The sequence below is a fragment of the Bombina bombina genome, chromosome 10, assembly GCF_027579735.1.
Source record: "Bombina bombina isolate aBomBom1 chromosome 10, aBomBom1.pri, whole genome shotgun sequence".
Lineage (NCBI taxonomy): Eukaryota > Metazoa > Chordata > Amphibia > Anura > Bombinatoridae > Bombina > Bombina bombina.
In genome coordinates, this window is record NC_069508.1 from 205,247,620 (window position 1) to 205,266,262 (window position 18,643).

The following is an 18,643-nucleotide window of genomic DNA, read 5'->3' on the forward strand; positions in this document are numbered from 1 at the left end:
CTGCAGCTCTGCATGCTCAGTCAATGGAACGGGGATTATGCCGATCTGTCTCTGCGAATTGTTCTCGATCAGGTGACAAGTTATTCTCTTCTGTGGTGGTTGTCTCAGGAACATCTTACTCAGGGAATCTGTTTTCGCAGATCTTCCTGGGTGATTGTGACCACGGATGCCAGCCTGCTGGGATGGGGAGCTGTCTGGGGCTCGTTAAAGGCTCAGGGTCTATGGACTCGGGAGGAATCACTTTTTCTCATACACATCTTAGAGCTGAGGGAAATTTTCAATGCTCTTCTGGCTTGGCCTCAGCTTTAGCCCAGTTTATCAGGTTTCAGTCGGACAACATAATGTCAGTGGCTTACATCAATCATCAGGTAGGAACTCGGAGTTCCTTAGCCATGACAGAGGTAGCCAGGATTATTTAGTGGGCAGAATCCCACAATTACTATCTGTCTGCAATCCACATTCCAGGGGTGGACAATTGGGAAGCGGATTTTCTGAGCAGACAGACATTTCATCCGGGGGAGTGGGAACTTCACCCGGAGGTGTTTGCCAACTTGGTTCTCAAGTGGGGGCATCTCGTCAATATGCCAAGCTTCCGAGGTACAGGTCGAGGTCAAGAAATCCATGGGTTGTACTAATAGTAGCACTGGCAGTTCCTTGGAACTTCAGTCTAGCGTATGTGTTTCCTCCGTTCGCTCTCCTTCCAAGAGTCATTGCTCGAATCAGACAGGAGAGGGTGTCAGTGATTCTCATTGCTCCGGCGTGGCCTCGCAGAATCTGGTATGCGGATCTGGTGGAGATGTCATCTCTTCTACCTTGGAGTCTTCTGTTAAGGAAGGACCTTCTTCTTCAGGGCCCTTCCTTCATCCAAATCTTGTTTCTCTGAAGCTGACTGCTTGGAGATTTGAACGCTTGATTCTATCTAAGCATGGGTTTTCAGAGTCGGTCATTGAGACTATGATTCAGGCTTGCAAGCCTGTAATTAGAAAGATTTATTATAAGATATTGTGTAAATATCTTTATTGGTGTTAATCCAGAGGCTACTCTTGGAGTAGGGTTAGGATTCCTAGAATTTTGTCTTTTCTTCAGGAGGGTCTGGAGAAGGGTTTAGCTGCAAGTACCATGAAGGATCAAATTTCTGCTTTATCTATTTTGTTGCACAAGCGTCTGGCGGATGTGCCAGATGTGCAGTTTTTTTTGTTTTTTTTTTGTCAGGCCCTGGTTAGAATCCGGCCTATGTTTAAGTTTGCTACTCCTCCTTGGATTCTAAATTTGGTTCTGAGAGTTCTTCAACAGGCTCGGTTTGAGCCTATGCATTCTTTAGAAATGTTATCCTGGGAGGTTTTGTTTTTGGTTGCTATCTCTTCGGCTCGAAGTTTCAGAGCTTTCAGCACTCTAGTGTGATTCTCCTTACCTTATTTTTCATTCTGACAAGGTAGTCCTGCATACTGCCTTATGTTTCCTTCCCCAAGTGGTTTCGTATAGGAATATTAATTAAGAAATTGTTGTTCCTCCTTTGTGTCCTAATCCTTCTTCTCATAAGGAGCGTTTGTTGCACAACCTGGATGTGGTTCGTGCGTTGAAATATTATTTGCAGGCGACTAAAGATTTTCGCCAGTCTTCTTTGTTTGTTGTGTTTTCTGGGAAATGCAAGGGTCAGAAAGCTATGGCTACTTTTCTTACTTTTTGGTTGAGGAGTGTTATTTGATAAGTCTTTTCAGTATACTTTCATTATGCATTTTTCACCCTTTAGTGTAATTTAGCTCTGATCATTTTTGTAATTCTCATAACTTGATATGCATGCTTCTAACGTCCCAAGACTAACCCTGCTATTGGTTTTAACTGATAGCAACGGCAAAGCAATGCATTTTATGCTAACATTATGATCATAATTAGCCTTATTGTTAGGGATGGGTGAATGTTTCTAAAAATTTGAAATTTAAAATGAATTTTGATACATTCGTTCGTTCGAAACGCATTTCGAATGTTTATATACATTCTAACATTCTATTTTTGAATTTTCATTTTCAAATTTTTCAATAAAATTCGAAAATATTCGTTTGAATAATAGAATGTTTAGCTATGTATTCATTCAATTTCGAAATGTAATATTCAAATTCGAATGTGACATTCAAATTCGAAATAGTATTTCTAGTCTACAACTGTGTTTAATAAATGTTATATTCAAATTTGAAAGCTACATTCGAATGTCACATTCGAATTTGAAATAGTATTTCTAGTCTAATACTGTGTTTTTAAATGTAATATTCGAATTTGAATGTGATATTCGATTCGAATGTGATATTCGATTCAAATGTGACATTCAAATTCGAAATAGTGTTTCTAATCTACAATTGTGTTTTATAAATGTAATATTCGAATTCGAATGTGACATTCGAAAACTGTAAATAACATTCGAAAATTTAATTTTTGAGAATATTCGATCTTATCAACATTTACATCAACATCTATTATGTAAATCGAATTTCTACAATAACATTCGTTCTAACATTCTAATTCAAACATAAACACATTCGCCCATCCCTACTTATTGTCTGCAGACTCAAACCTGGATTACCTCTTCCAAATAAGGCAACGGGTGGGTGGAGATTGGATGTTGAAAAACAAATGCAGCAAACAAGATGTTGGTTGTTTTTAAGCATGCTTAGACTTGCCTGATATTGTTGTTCTATAGTAAGCCAACAGAAATATATTGTTATTTACAAGTTATTTACTGTCCCATTAAATAGTTTTCCTCACAGCTTTTCCAGAACAAGAGGTTGAACTATCACAGTGTTTTAATCCCATTGTTTACATTATGGTTATACTGTTGTACACCATACACACTGGTCTCAGCATTCCTGTGCACAGCACGCTAGAATCAGCAATTTGTTTTTTAAACTATCATTAAAATTGGTAACATGAGGACATTTAAAATACAGTATATACAAGACAATATTTACATAAGTCTCTCATAAGTCATGTCAGAATTTTTTAGAGAGGAACAGACAGGATGTCTTTATATACATATTAAATTGAGAGCCATTAAAGGGCCATGATACCCAGATGTTGAAGCACTTGAAAGTGATGCAGCACAGCTTCAAAAAACTGACTAGTAAATATCAGATGAACATCTCTATGTAAAAAAGGTAGATATTTACCTCAAAATCTAAGTATTCACACCCCACTGTAAAGAGACTTTAAGCAGCCAATTAGGATGCTAGTCCCAGGACTTGCAAGGAAAAGTATGCATTATGGCATGCAGACACAGTCATGTTGTTTTGATATTCATTTTAAGGAAGTTTACTTTTAAATCTCATGAGATTACAGCAAAGCAATGCATGACCTTAGCACTGCTGATGCTGATTGACTATTGGTTTTCTTTTTTCAACTTGCCGCTGAACAATAGCTGAAGTATAACTGTTCACAGAGAACTTACTCTGGTGAGCAGAAGAAATTGTGAGGTAAAATATCTTCATTTTTTACATTGAGATGTTCAGGTGATATTTTCTTGTCAGCTTTTTACAGTTATGCTGCATCAAGTGATTTAGCACACAAGTATTGTGTCCCTTTAAAATTGTATGTTTAAAAATCATTTTCACCATTTAACGTAATTTCCAAGCTATGTTTTTTTTTTTTTTTTTTTACATTTTGCAGATTTGATACAAATACCACTTTCTCCAACATTGGTGTGTCCGGTCCACGGCGTCATCCATTACTTGTGGGAAATGTTCTCCCCCACAGGGAAAGGCAAGGAGAGCACACAGCAAGAGCTGTCCATATAGCTCCCCCTCTGGCTCCGCCCCCCAGTCATTCTCCTTGCCGCTCTGAACAAGTAGCATCTACCACGGGGATGGCGAGGAGTTTGTGGTGTTAGTTGTAGTTTTTTATTCTTCTATCAAGAGTTTGTTATTTTAAAATAGTGCTGGCTTGTACTATTTACTCTATAACAGAAAAGTGATGAAGATTTCTGTTTAAGAGGGCTATGATTTTAGCACAAGTAACTAAAATCCATTACTGTTACCACGCAGGACTGTTGAAACAAGAGAACTTCAGTTGGGGGTAACAGTTTGCAGACTCATCTGCTTCAGGTATGACTAGTCTCCTTCTAACAACACAGGCTAATGCTAGATGACAGTCATTTTTCCCCTCAGGGGAAACGGTAAGCCATTTTTCTTTCACCTCAGCAAAAAAGATAACAGGCTTCCCCTTTTTGTTTTTTATGCTGGTAGACACTGTTAGGGGCTAAATCGATTGGTTTTTATTACAATATTATACCATTTGAAATATTTTATAAGCTCACATACACTTGGGAACGTTTTTTTATTGATCTGGCTTGTTTTAGACACCTAAATCTAGTCAGGAAGGCCCCTTCACTCTAGTGTGCTGAGGGAGGAAGCCTCATTTTGGCACTTCAGCTGTGCAGTTGAATTTCAAGGCAGTGCATGCAGATTCATGTGAGAGGTTCCTGTGTTTCAGAAAGTGACTCCAAAAGGCTTTTTTCTGTGAATGGTGACCCCTAAGGAAGGTAAAAAGCTGCAGCAAGGCTGTAGCTGGGATTGTGGTGTGTAAAAACGGTTAAATCCAACAATTAGCTCCGGTTTGCTTGTTTCTAGAGTCTCCATATTTGCTGTGCAATACTTTCTAAGCATTAAGACACTGGGGTCCAAATTTCAGAAAAATCGGATATTGCCTTCATAGTTTTTTGAACATTCAGAAATAAATGTGTCATTTTATTATTTAAAGAGACAGTAACATTTTTGTTTAAAATCGTTTTTATTGCATTGTTTGCCTGCCTAAATCTGTTTAACATGTCTGTTCCATCAGATAACCTATGTTCTGTGTGTATAGAGACAAATGTGGTTCCCCCTTCGAGTGTTTGTGATAATTGCGCCATAGCGTCCAAACAAAATCAGGACAGCTCTGTTATTTTTCATAATGTTGCCCAAGATGATTTATCTAATGAAGGTAGTGGGGATAGCTCTACATCCTCTCCTTCTGTGTCTACACCAGCTTTGCCCGCGCAGGCGACACCTAGCGCGCCAGTGCTTATTTCTATGCAACAATTATCAGCAGTAGTGGATAATTCTATAGCAAATCTTTTATCCAAACTGCCAGTTTTTCAGAGAAAGTGTGATTGTTCAGTTTTAAATACAGATAAAAAGGATGAACAATCAGACGCTGACGATGCCTTATCTATTTTACCCTCACATCAATCGGAATTGGCTGTGAGGGAAGGGCTGTCTGAGGGTGAAATTTCAGACTCAGGAAAAATTTCTCAACAGGCAGAACCTGATCTAGTGGCATTTAAGTTTAAGCTAGAACATCTCCGCGCTTTGCTTAAGGAGGTATTAGCTACTCTGGATGACTGTGATTCCATGGTAGTACCAGAGAAGTTGTGCAAATTGGACAAATTTTTAGAGGTCCCAGTGCACGACGACGCTTTTCCAATACCTAAGAGGGTAGCGAACATAGTGGAAAAGGAGTGGGAGAAGCCAGGTGTACCCTTTGCCCCACCTCCTATATTTAAGAAAATGTTTCCCATGGTAGACCCTAGAAGGGACGCATGGCAAACGGTCCCGAAGGTTGAGGGAGCTGTTTCAACACTAGCAAAGCGCACAATTATTCCTATAGAGGACAGCTGCGCTTTCAAAGATCCTATGGATAAAAAATTGGAAGGATTGCTTAAAAAGATTTTTGTTCAGCAAGGGTTCATCCTTCAACCAGCTACGTGTGTTATTACTGTCACTTCAGCGGCGTCCTTTTGGTTCGAAGAACTAGAAAGGTCGCTCCAGAAAGAGACTTCCTATGAAGAAGTCATGGACAGAATTCACGCATTAAAGTTAGCTAATTCCTTTATATTGGATGCCGCCTTTCAAATAACGAAATTGGCGGCGAAAAACTCAGGTTTTGCTATAGTAGAGCGGAGGGCGCTTTGGCTTAGTCTTGGACGTGTCGTCCAAGACTAAGTTACTGAATATTCCTTTCAAGGGTAAGACCCTTTTTGGGCCGGAATTTAAGGAAATTATTTCAGACATCACTGGGGGTAAGGGCCATGCCCTCCCACAGGATAGGCCTTTTAAGGCTAAGAACAAGTCTAATTTTCGTTCCTTTCGCAATTTCAGGAACGGACCGGCTAATAACTCCACTGCCGCTAGACAAGAAGGTAACGCGGCCCAGCCCAAACCCGCTTGGAAGCCCATGCAAGGCTGGAACAAGGGTAAACAAACCAAGAAACCTGCTGCTGCTACCAAGACAGCATGAAGGGGTAGCCCCCGATCCGGGACCGGATCTGGTAGGGGGCAGACTATCTCTCTTTGCTCAGGCTTGGGCAAGAGATGTTCTGGATCCCTGAGCACTAGAGATAGTTTCCAAGGGATACCTGTTAGAATTCAAGGGACTTCCTCCAAAGGGAAGGTTCCACCTGTCTCGCTTATCTTCAGACCAGATAAAGAAACAGGCATTCTTACATTGTGTAAGAGACCTATCAAAGATGGGAGTGATAAACCCAGTCCCCTCCGGGGAACAAGGTCTAGGGTTTTACTCAAACCTGTTTGTGGTTCCCAAAAAAGAGGGAACTTTCAGGCCAATTCTGGATTTAAAGATATTAAACAAGTTCCTCAGAGTTCCATCCTTCAAGATGGAAACCATTCGGACAATCTTACCAACAATCCAGCAGGGTCAATTTTTGACTACCGTGGATCTGAAGGATGCGTATCTGCATATCCCAATCCACAAATCTCATCATCAGTTCCTGAGGTTCGCCTTTCTGGACAAACATTACCAGTTTGTGGCTCTTCCATTCGGTTTAGCCACCGCTCCCAGAATTTTCACAAAGGTGCTAGGGTCCCTTCTAGCGGTCCTAAGACCGAGGGGCATCGCTGTAGCACCTTATCTAGACGACATCCTAATCCAAGCGTCGTCTCTTTCCAAAGCGAGGGCTCATACAGACATTGTGTTGGCTTTTCTCAGATCTCACGGGTGGAAAGTGAACATAGAAAAAAGTTCACTGTCACCGTCCGCAAGGGTTCCTTTTCTGGGAACAATAATAGATTCTGTGGAAATGAAGATCTTTCTCACAGACGTCAGAAAGACAAAGCTTCTAAAAGCTTGTCGAGTTCTTCACTCTATTCCTCAACCCTCCATAGCTCAATGCATGGAAGTAATAGGACTAATGGTCGCAGCAATGGATGTGGTTCCTTTTGCTCGAATTCATCTAAGACCATTACAGCTGTGCATGCTCAATCAGTGGAATGGGGACTATACAGACTTGTCTCCCCAAATTCAAGTAGACCAGGTAACCAGGGACTCACTTCTCTGGTGGTTGACCCAGGATCACCTGTCTCAGGGAATGAGTTTCCGCAGACCGGAGTGGGTCATCGTCACGACCGACGCCAGCCTCTTGGGGTGGGGCGCGGTCTGGGACTCTCTGAAAGCTCAGGGCCTATGGTCGCGGGAAGAGTCGCTTCTCCCGATAAACATTTTGGAACTAAGAGCTATATTCAATGCGCTCCTGGCTTGGCCTCAGCTAGCGGAAGCCAGGTTCATAAGATTTCAGTCGGACAACATAACGACTGTTGCGTACATCAATCATCAGGGGGGAACAAAGTGTTCCCTAGCGATGAAGGAAGTAACCAAGATAATCCAATGGGCAGAGAATCACTCCTGCCATCTATCTGCTATTCACATCCCAGGAGTAGACAACTGGGAGGCGGACTATTTGAGTCGTCAGACTTTCCATCCGGGGGAGTGGGAACTCCATCCGGAGGTCTTTGCTCAGTTAACCCAATTATGGGGCATTCCAGACATGGATCTAATGGCGTCCCATCAGAACTTCAAGATTCCTTGCTACGGGTCCAGATCCAGGGATCCCAAGGCGACTCTAGTGGATACATTAGTGGCGCCTTGGTCGTTCAACCTAGCATATGTGTTTCCACCGTTTCCTCTCCTCCCCAGGCTCATAGCCAGGATCAAACAGGAGAAGGCCTCTGTGATTCTGATAGCTCCTGCGTGGCCACGCAGGACTTGGTATGCAGACCTGGTGAATATGTCATCGGCTCCACCATGGAAGCTACCTTTGAGACAGGACCTTCTAGTACAAGGTCCATTCGAACATCCCAATCTAGTTTCTCTGCAGCTGACTGCTTGGAAATTGAACGCTTGATTTTATCCAAGCGTGGGTTTTCAAATTCTGTGATTGATACTCTGGTCCAAGCCAGAAAACCTGTGACTAGAAGGATTTACCATAAAATATGGAAAAAATATATCTGTTGGTGTGAATCCAAAGGATTCTCCTGGAGTAAGATTAAAATTCCAAAGATTCTCTCCTTTCTCCAAGAAGGTTTGGATAAAGGATTGTCAGCTAGTTCTCTAAAAGGACAGATTTCTGCATTATCCGTCTTGTTGCACAAACGACTGGCAGCTTTGCCCGATGTACAAGCTTTTGTTCAGGCTTTGGTTAGAATCAAGCCTGTTTACAGACCCATGACTCCTCCTTGGAGTCTAAATTTAGTTCTTTCAGTTCTTCAAGGTGTTCCGTTTGAACCTTTACATTCCATAGATATTAAGTTACTATCTTGGAAAGTTCTGTTTTTGGTTGCTATTTCTTCTGCTAGAAGAGTTTCTGAATTATCTGCTTTGCAGTGTGATCCACCCTATCTGGTGTTCCATTCAGGTAAGGTTGTTTTGCGTACTAAGCCTGGTTTTCTTCCAAAAGTTGTTTCCAACGAGAACATCAACCAGGAAATAGTTGTTCCTTCTTTGTGTCCGAATCCAGTTTCAAAGAAGGAACGTTTATTACACAATTTAGATGTTGTTCGTGCTTTAAAGTTCTATTTAGAATCAACAAAAGATTTTAGACAAACCTCATCCTTGTTTGTCGTTTACTCTGGTAAGAGGAGAGGTCAAAAAGCTACTGCTACCTCTCTCTCTTTCTGGCTGAAAAGCATTATCCGCTTGGCTTATGAGACTGCCGGACGGCAGCCTCCTGACCGTATCACAGCTCACTCTACTAGGGCTGTGGCTTCCACATGAGCCTATAAGAACGAGGCTTCTGTTGACCAGATATGTAAGGCAGCGACTTGGTCTTCTCTGCACACTTTTGCCAAATTCTACAAATTTGATATTTTTGCTTCTTCGGAGGCTGTTTTTGGGAGAAAGGTTTTGCAAGCCGTGGTGTCTTCTGTTTAGGTAACCTGATTTGCTCCCTCCCTTCATCCGTGTCCTAAAGCTTTGGTATTGGTTCCCACAAGTAATGGATGACGCCGTGGACCGGACACACCAATGTTGGAGAAAACAGAATTTACGCTTACCTGATAAATTACTTTCTCCAACGGTGTGTCCGGTCCACGGCCCGCCCTGGTTTTTTTTATCAGGTTGAAAAAATTTTTCTTTATACACTACAGTCACCACGGCACCCTATAGTTTCTCCTTTTTCTCCTAACCGTCGGTCGAATGACTGGGGGGCAGAGCCAGAGGGGGAGCTATATGGACAGCTCTTGCTGTGTGCTCTCCTTGCCTTTCCCTGTGGGGGAGAACATTTCCCACAAGTAATGGATGACGCCGTGGACCGGACACACCGTTGGAGAAAGTAATTTATCAGGTAAGCATAAATTCTGTTTTCTCTTGTGGGTGATCAATTGTAGATGTATGTTTCATGAAATAGGCAAATGTAAATACGATTTGACACGGATACTACTCAAATATAAATTATATTAATACTGTATTGTATGTAATTGTCATTTCTTTATAACTTCTGACTAGTTTAATGTCAACATTTTTACAGGAATAAAGATGCGGTCTTCCAGATGGCCATTACTCCGCAACCATTACTGGCAGGGACTCTATTATCTAATCAGGTAATAAACAGTGAGTGCTAGATCCAAAGGATGAGAGAGAGAGAGAGTGTTGTGCATAGAAAGAGATGGAGAGTCATGTGAGAGGAGAGGGGCAATATGCCACGAGAAATTAAAAAGCTCATCAAAAAAAATGTGTCCATTACCTCCAATCCTTTAGAAACATGCTGCTTACTTTACAGTGAGAGGTATATTGTTTTCTGACAAATGTAAAACTGTACTTCAATTTGCCGTCCCCTGTGTCATGTGACAGCAATCAGCCAATCACAGACTGATATGTATACACTGTGAACTTTTGCACGTGCTCAGTAGTAGCTGGTGTCTCAGAAAGTGTGTATATAAAAACACTGTACCCTTTGCATATGAAAACACTGTACCCTTTACCAGGGTCGGATTTACATATCAGGTGCCTGTAGGCACAAAAACCTGAAACACCCCCCCCAAACAAAAGTGAAAGAAACTGAGGACATTTTTTTATTATTATTTAGGACAACTAAAAATAACTATTAGATGTAAAACATTAAAGCTTAAGGTAATTACATGTTCCCTTTTATGGAGAAACACAAATACATACACCAATTGCAATATTTGTTGTAATAGAAGCTACACCAAAAATCAATATTTACTTAACTCAAATGGCCATACAATTTCTATTATGTATAACAAAAACAAATTATGTTAAACTTTTAATGCAAAATATTCTAAATAAAAACCTATTTAAAGGGACATAAAATGTGACAGTTTGCTAGGGCATTTTATTATTGCACTAGTGCTTGCACAGAAGTGTGTTAGCCTCTTGCAAAAGAGTTAAACACATAGTCAATGTCAATTCTGAGACAGCAATACACATCTGTGCAGACCCAGATGGGCTCATAGGACATGTTTACTGACAAGACATTAGTGCATTGCTTTTCTGGAGATGACTTTGACTATGTGCTTAACATTTTGTTGGAGTTAAACACAGTTTTGGGTAAACAATAGCAATATTAAAACTAGCAGCATGCAAGCTCATCAACCACATTTTGCAGCCAGTGGAAGAAAATATGAAATGTAGGTCTTATCCACTACATGAAAAAAATCTTGTGAACTCTGATATTTTTATTACAAATACACACAGATGTTAAATGTATTTTGTTCTGTAATATAAATATAATATGATGTTGCTCTCAAAGGAAAAAAAAGGGAATGTAGATTAACAAATGTGTTTAAAATTAGAAGGCAGTAAGAATATTTAGGAGCTCTACTTTTAGGGCCCAGACAGTGGTATTTGTATATAGATCTATAGTAAATAATCTAAAAAAGTCAGGGGTAAAATTCAACTTACCACAACACACAAACATATCACACTCACTTGATAAAAGAAAAGGCAGCTTGTAATAAAGAGCAGAGCAGCTAGTCCCACATAACCTCCTCACCTCCATGGCCTTTATAGAACAAAAACATACATCCTGAAGCAGAATTGAACCCCCTGGCTATCGAAATGCACTACAGTGCATAACAAGTGAATACACTGCAACCCTCTCTGGTAGCCAAGGGGTTAAAGTGCTCTGCTTGTTATGTTGTCATTCTAGGCAGCATTAGAAGCCTTGTACAGTCCTAACCTGTTGTTCTGAAGCTTTCATTCCTTCAACAAAAAGTGTCTGCTACACATCAGCATGGAGCTTGGCTGTGTGAGACAACAGAAGTACATAAAATAAAAGTGAAACTTTAACAGTAAACATGCCTGGAGAAAATGGGAGGGGTTTAGTTTTAATCTTTGTCCCTGTCTCCTTCATGGCTTCCTGGACTGCTGTAACATATTCCCAATGAAACACTCGACTCTGTAAGCACCTGGCAGCACTATTCTTAGTAAAATGAATGCCCTCAGAATTTTTTTTTTATTAAAATACACTGACTACAAGCAGGCGCCCCTCACTGCAATGCGCCTGTATGCACATGCCTACTGTGCCTAATGGGAAATCCAGCCCTGCCCTTTACATTTTGATAATGGAAGTAAACTGGAAAGTCTCTTAAAACTACATGCTCTATCTGAATTTAGTGTCCTTGTAACCATAGAAACAGCTGACCTAGCACACACATGCACCATCTGTCTTATGCACATACCTCATGTGTCACTTTCCCTACTGTTCATGTTCTGTATATACACAATGTTTCCTTCACATTCTCTTCATTCCCTTTATTCCCTTCCCTCTAGACCACTGGTTTTCAATGTTTTTAGGCCTCCCTCATTGGCCAGATTTTGAGGATATCTGAACTAGAGCACAGGTGAAATAATCAGCTGATTAGTAAACACGGTTATTTTACCTGCTCTCACACAAGGTAATCCTGAAAATCTGGCCTGTTGGGAAGGCCTGAGGTCAGGTATGAAAACCAGTGCTCTATAATGATGTTAGTAGCCACTGGCATACAAACACATTCTGCAGCAAATAAGTAGGACCATTCAGTAACCATTGGATTACTCCATCAATAACTGCTGAGAGCCCAGACCCACCACTGTAATTAACAAAGTGCAACAAGTGGGAAAAGATGGATCTTTGTTTTCATACAAATTCAAAGTAACTTTATGCGCACTATTGTTAAAGTGAAAGTCAACCCTGGCATTGTACAAACGCTAGGATTGACTATTGGAACAAATAAAGGGGACAGTATAAGATACTTCATGTAGAAAGCTCCTTTATTTGTTTCAACCGATTGCCGTTCTTAGCTGCTACAGCAGCCCACGGCTAAAAAAATTTTTGTAAGAGGTGAAGTTTTCACCTCTTAGCCAATAGCCTTGCGGTAAATCCGGCTTGACGCCCATGGGAGCTGGATTTACCCGCACGGCTATTGGCTAAGAAGTGAAAACGTCACCTCTTAGCAACATTTTTTTAGCCGTGGGCTGCTGTAGCAGCTAAGAACGGCAATCGGTTGAAACAAATAAAGGAGCTTTCTACATGAAGTATCTTATACTGTCCCCTTTATTTGTTCCAATAGTAAATCCTAGCATTTGTACAACCCTAGGATTGACTTTCACTTTAATGTTTTGTTTATCAGGGAACAATTCAAATGCCAGATTTCTTTTTCAACTGACATCATTGTGCATATATACTATTACTATTAAACAAAATATATTATATTTCTATATTAACTATTCAATTATATTAACTTAAAGGGACAGTCTACTTCAGAATTTGTATTGTTTAAAAAGATATATAATTCCCTTATTACCCATTCCCCAGTTTTGCATAACCAACATTGTTATATTAATACACTTTTTACCTCTGTTATTACCTTGTGGCTAAGGCTCTGCAGACTGCCCCTTTATTTCAGTTCTTTTGACAGACTTCCATTTTAGACAATCAATGGAGTGAACACAATGTTATTTATGTGGCATACATGAACTAGAGCTGTCTAATTGTGAAAAAAATGTCAAAATGCGCCTACCTAGGTTTAGCTTTTAACAAAGAATAACAAGAGAACAAAGCAAATTGATGCTAAAAGTAAATTGGAACGTTGCTTACAATTGCATGGCCTATCTGAATGATAAATCATTTAATTTTGACTAAACTGTCCCTATAAATTGTGCAATGATTGAGATTAGTAATACCCAGCATTCTAATAAATAAAGGATTTTAGAATCCTTAAAGGGACACTCAAGTAAAATTAAACTTTCATGATTCAGATAGAGCAGCAATTTTAAACAACTTTCCAATTTACTTCCATTAACTAAATGTGCACAGTCTTTTTATATTTACACGTTTTGAGTCACCAGCTCCTACTGAGCATGTGCAAGAATTCACAGTCTATACATATAGGCATTTGTGATTGGCTGATGACTGTCACGTGATGCAGTGGGAGTGGAAATAAACTTAACTTTGAAATTTGATAGAAAAAAATGTATTATTCATTTGAAGTTCAGACCAAGTGCTACTGCATCGTCTTGTTATCTTGCATGTGTTGTTTATGCAAATCTACTGTATTTACTGGTCCTTTAAGGGCTGAATATACATTTATGTCTATTAAACACACACATACAAATATATATCTAAAAAAAGACCAGTGGTACAGAGTCAGTTAGGTTGGGTTACAAGGTTCCCTCTATCTGCTGCTCTCATCTCTAGAGGGCTCTTTTGAGTTATTGCCACCTTATTTGCCCACATAGCAGAAATCCCCAAAGCCAATATTGTCCGTTCTCTTTTTGTGTGTGCTGTGAAACCAGTGCAGAGGGCCACACGTGACCATCCCTGATGTAGATCATCTATAGTTACTTATAACATAACCCACCATAAGGTAGCTGGGGTTCTAGCAGTAGATCTCTGTGTGCTGTGCCTCTCATCTACTAGCAATAGAATATGCTCAAGTTAAAAGCAAAAAAGTTCATTATTCAGTTTTAAACAGCTTTCCAATTTACTTTACAGTAATCACATTCGCTTCATTGTCTTGGTATCCTTTCTTGAAGAGTAAACCATAAGCTAATAGGAGCTTAGGAGTGTGCTGGTCTTTAGTATTCAATGGCAGCTGTATTGACAACAATGTATCACATTGCTATAAACATTGTTGCAAATGCTGCTGCCAGATAGCTAAAGAGGTGTGTATCTCTGAGTTTACCTAGGGTTACTCATTAACAAAGGATATGAAGTAAAAATGATAATAAAAGTAAATTGGAAAGTTGTTTAACATGTCATAATATATCCAATCCATTTAATTCTGGCTTTACTGTCCCTTTAAGAAATGTTAAATTTAAGAGGGTGATTTAGCTCAAGAATATTTAGCCAAATTATCATGCCAGCTCAGGTTTTATTCTAAGTAGAGCACACTGTCACTAACGTCACTGTAACGTATGTGAATCCCTGCACTAAACCATATGTAAGTAAAAACAGGACAAGCTGCACCATAACATAAACTGTCAGTGGGTGGTAAAGTCTAGTGGAGGGGCAGGATGGGACACAGCCATGAGCTGCATATAAGTCCGATGTCACGTAGACCCCTGTAAAGAGCTGTGCGATACCTACATAGTCAGTAACAACAGGAACTAGTTACAAACACTTCAGTGATCTGGTCCCCAAGCTAAAGCCATCACTCTTCTATATGTGTTACAGACCTGCCAACAAGTCAGTGCAGTGTTGTAAAGTGCTCTATTAACAAGAAGAACAAGTCAGTGCAGTGTTGTAAAGTGCTCTATTAACAAGAAGAACAAGTCAGTGCAGTGTTGTAAAGTGCTCTATTAACAAGAACAAGTCAGTACAGTGTTGTAAAGTGCTCTATTAACAAGAACAAGTCAGTGCAGTGTTGTAAAGTGCTCTATTAACAAGAAGAACAAGTCAGTGCAGTGTTGTAAAAGTGCTCTATTAACAAGAAGAACAAGTCAGTGTAGTGTTGTAAAGTGCTCTATTAACAAGAAGAACAAGTCAGTGCAGTGTTGTAAAGTGCTCTATTAACAAGAAGAACAAGTCAGTGCAGTGTTGTAAAGTGCTCTATTAACAAGAAGAACAAGTCAGTGCAGTGTTGTAAAGTGCTCTATTAACAAGAAGAACAAGTCAGTGCAGTGTTGTAAAGTGCTCTATTAACAAGAAGAACAAGTCAGTGCAGTGTTGTAAAGTGCTCTATTAACAAGAACAAGTCAGTGCAGTGTTGTAAAGTGCTCTATTAACAAGAACAAGTCAGTGCAGTGTTGTAAAGTGCTCTATTAACAAGAACAAGTCAGTGCAGTGTTGTAAAGTGCTCTATTAACAAGAACAAGTCAGTGCAGTGTTGTAAAAGTGCTCTATTAACAAGAAGAACAAGTCAGTGCAGTGTTGTAAAAGTGCTCTATTAACAAGAAGAACAAGTCAGTGCAGTGTTGTAAAGTGCTCTATTAACAAGAAGAACAAGTCAGTGCAGTGTTGTAAAGTGCTCTATTAACAAGAAGAACAAGTCAGTGCAGTGTTGTAAAGTGCTCTATTAACAAGAAGAACAAGTCAGTGCAGTGTTGTAAAGTGCTCTATTAACAAGAAGAACAAGTCTGTGCAGTGTTGTAAAGTGCTCTATTAACAAGAAGAACAAGTCAGTGCAGTGTTGTAAAGTGCTCTATTAACAAGAAGAACAAGTCAGTGCAGTGTTGTAAAGTGCTCTATTAACAAGAAGAACAAGTCAGTGCAGTGTTGTAAAGTGCTCTATTAACAAGAAGAACACGTCAGTGCAGTGTTGTAAAGTGCTCTATTAACAAGAAGAACAAGTCAGTGCAGTGTTGTAAAGTGCTCTATTAACAAAAAGAACAAGTCAGTGCAGTGTTGTAAAGTGCTCTATTAACAAGAAGAACAAGTCAGTGCAGTGTTGTAAAGTGCTCTATTAACAAGAAGAACAAGTCAGTGCAGTGTTGTAAAGTGCTCTATTAACAAGAACAAGTCAGTGCAGTGTTGTAAAGTGCTCTATTAACAAGAACAAGTCAGTGCAGTGTTGTAAAGTGCTCTATTAACAAGAAGAACAAGTCAGTGCAGTGTTGTAAAGTGCTCTATTAACAAGAAGAACAAGTCAGTGCAGTGTTGTAAAGTGCTCTATTAACAAGAGAACAAGTCAGTGCAGTGTTGTAAAGTGCTCTATTAACAAGAAGAACAAGTCAGTGCAGTGTTGTAAAGTGCTCTATTAACAAGAAGAACAAGTCAGTGCAGTGTTGTAAAGTGCTCTATTAACAAGAAGAACAAGTCAGTGCAGTGTTGTAAAGTGCTCTATTAACAAGAAGAACAAGTCAGTGCAGTGTTGTAAAGTGCTCTATTAACAAGAAGAACAAGTCAGTGCAGTGTTGTAAAGTGCTCTATTAACAAGAAGAACAAGTCAGTGCAGTGTTGTAAAGTGCTCTATTAACAAGAAGAACAAGTCAGTGCAGTGTTGTAAAGTGCTCTATTAACAAGAAGAACAAGTCAGTGCAGTGTTGTAAAGTGCTCTATTAACAAGAAGAACAAGTCAGTGCAGTGTTGTAAAGTGCTCTATTAACAAGAAGAACAAGTCAGTGCAGTGTTGTAAAGTGCTCTATTAACAAGAAGAACAAGTCAGTGCAGTGTTGTAAAGTGCTCTATTAACAAGAAGAACAAGTCAGTGCAGTGTTGTAAAAGTGCTCTATTAACAAGAAGAACAAGTCAGTGCAGTGTTGTAAAGTGCTCTATTAACAAGAAGAACAAGTCAGTGCAGTGTTGTAAAGTGCTCTATTAACAAGAAGAACAAGTCAGTGCAGTGTTGTAAAGTGCTCTATTAACAAGAAGAACAAGTCAGTGCAGTGTTGTAAAGTGCTCTATTAACAAGAAGAACAAGTCAGTGCAGTGTTGTAAAGTGCTCTATTAACAAAAAGAACAAGTCAGTGCAGTGTTGTAAAGTGCTCTATTAACAAGAAGAACAAGTCAGTGCAGTGTTGTAAAGTGCTCTATTAACAAAAAGAACAAGTCAGTGCAGTGTTGTAAAGTGCTCTATTAACAAGAAGAACAAGTCAGTGCAGTGTTGTAAAAGTGCTCTATTAACAAGAAGAACAAGTCAGTGCAGTGTTGTAAAGTGCTCTATTAACAAGAAGAACAAGTCAGTGCAGTGTTGTAAAGTGCTCTATTAACAAGAAGAACAAGTCAGTGCAGTGTTGTAAAAGTGCTCTATTAACAAGAAGAACAAGTCAGTGCAGTGTTGTAAAGTGCTCTATTAACAAGAAGAACAAGTCAGTGCAGTGTTGTAAAGTGCTCTATTAACAAAAAGAACAAGTCAGTGCAGTGTTGTAAAAGTGCTCTATTAACAAGAAGAACAAGTCAGTGCAGTGTTGTAAATTGCTCTATTAACAAGAAGAACAAGTCAGTGCAGTGTTGTAAAGTGCTCTATTAACAAGAAGAACAAGTCAGTGCAGTGTTGTAAAGTGCTCTATTAACAAGAAGAACAAGTCAGTGCAGTGTTGTAAAGTGCTCTATTAACAAGAAGAACAAGTCAGTGCAGTGTTGTAAAGTGCTCTATTAACAAGAAGAACAAGTCAGTGCAGTGTTGTAAAAGTGCTCTATTAACAAGAAGAACAAGTCAGTGCAGTGTTGTAAAGTGCTCTATTAACAAGAAGAACAAGTCAGTGCAGTGTTGTAAAAGTGCTCTATTAACAAGAAGAACAAGTCAGTGCAGTGTTGTAAAAGTGCTCTATTAACAAGAAGAACAAGTCAGTGCAGTGTTGTAAAGTGCTCTATTAACAAGAAGAACAAGTCAATGCAGTGTTGTAAAGTGCTCTATTAACAAGAAGAACAAGTCAGTGCAGTGTTGTAAAAGTGCTCTATTAACAAGAAGAACAAGTCAGTGCAGTGTTGTAAAGTGCTCTATTAACAAGAAGAACAAGTCAGTGCAGTGTTGTAAAGTGCTCTATTAACAAGAAGAACAAGTCAGTGCAGTGTTGTAAAGTGCTCTATTAACAAGAAGAACAAGTCAGTGCAGTGTTGTAAAGTGCTCTATTAACAAGAAGAACAAGTCAGTGCAATGTTGTACAGTGCTCTATTAACAAAAAGAACAAGTCAGTGCAGTGTTGTAAAAGTGCTCTATTAACAAGAAGAACAAGTCAGTGCAGTGTTGTAAAGTGCTCTATTAACAAGAAGAACAAGTCAGTGCAGTGTTGTAAAAGTGCTCTATTAACAAGAACAAGTCAGTGCAGTGTTGTAAAAGTGCTCTATTAACAAGAAGAACAAGTCAGTGCAGTGTTGTAAAGTGCTCTATTAACAAAAAGAACAAGTCAGTGCAGTGTTGTAAAGTGCTCTATTAACAAAAAGAACAAGTCAGTGCAGTGTTGTAAAGTGCTCTATTAACAAGAAGAACAAGTCAGTGCAGTGTTGTAA

At 39.5% G+C, this 18,643-nt stretch overlaps 1 protein-coding gene across 1 annotated transcript in view; it reads left to right on the forward strand.

Moving 5' to 3' along the window:
- PATJ (PATJ crumbs cell polarity complex component) overlaps nucleotides 1-18,643 on the forward strand; it is a gene marked incomplete in the record, with an annotated part of 974,742 nt that overhangs the window by 796,344 nt on the left and 159,755 nt on the right. Inside the window, 1 exon segment of the mRNA XM_053693647.1 lies at nucleotides 9,782-9,854. Within this exon segment, the coding sequence (XP_053549622.1) occupies nucleotides 9,782-9,854 (73 nt within the window).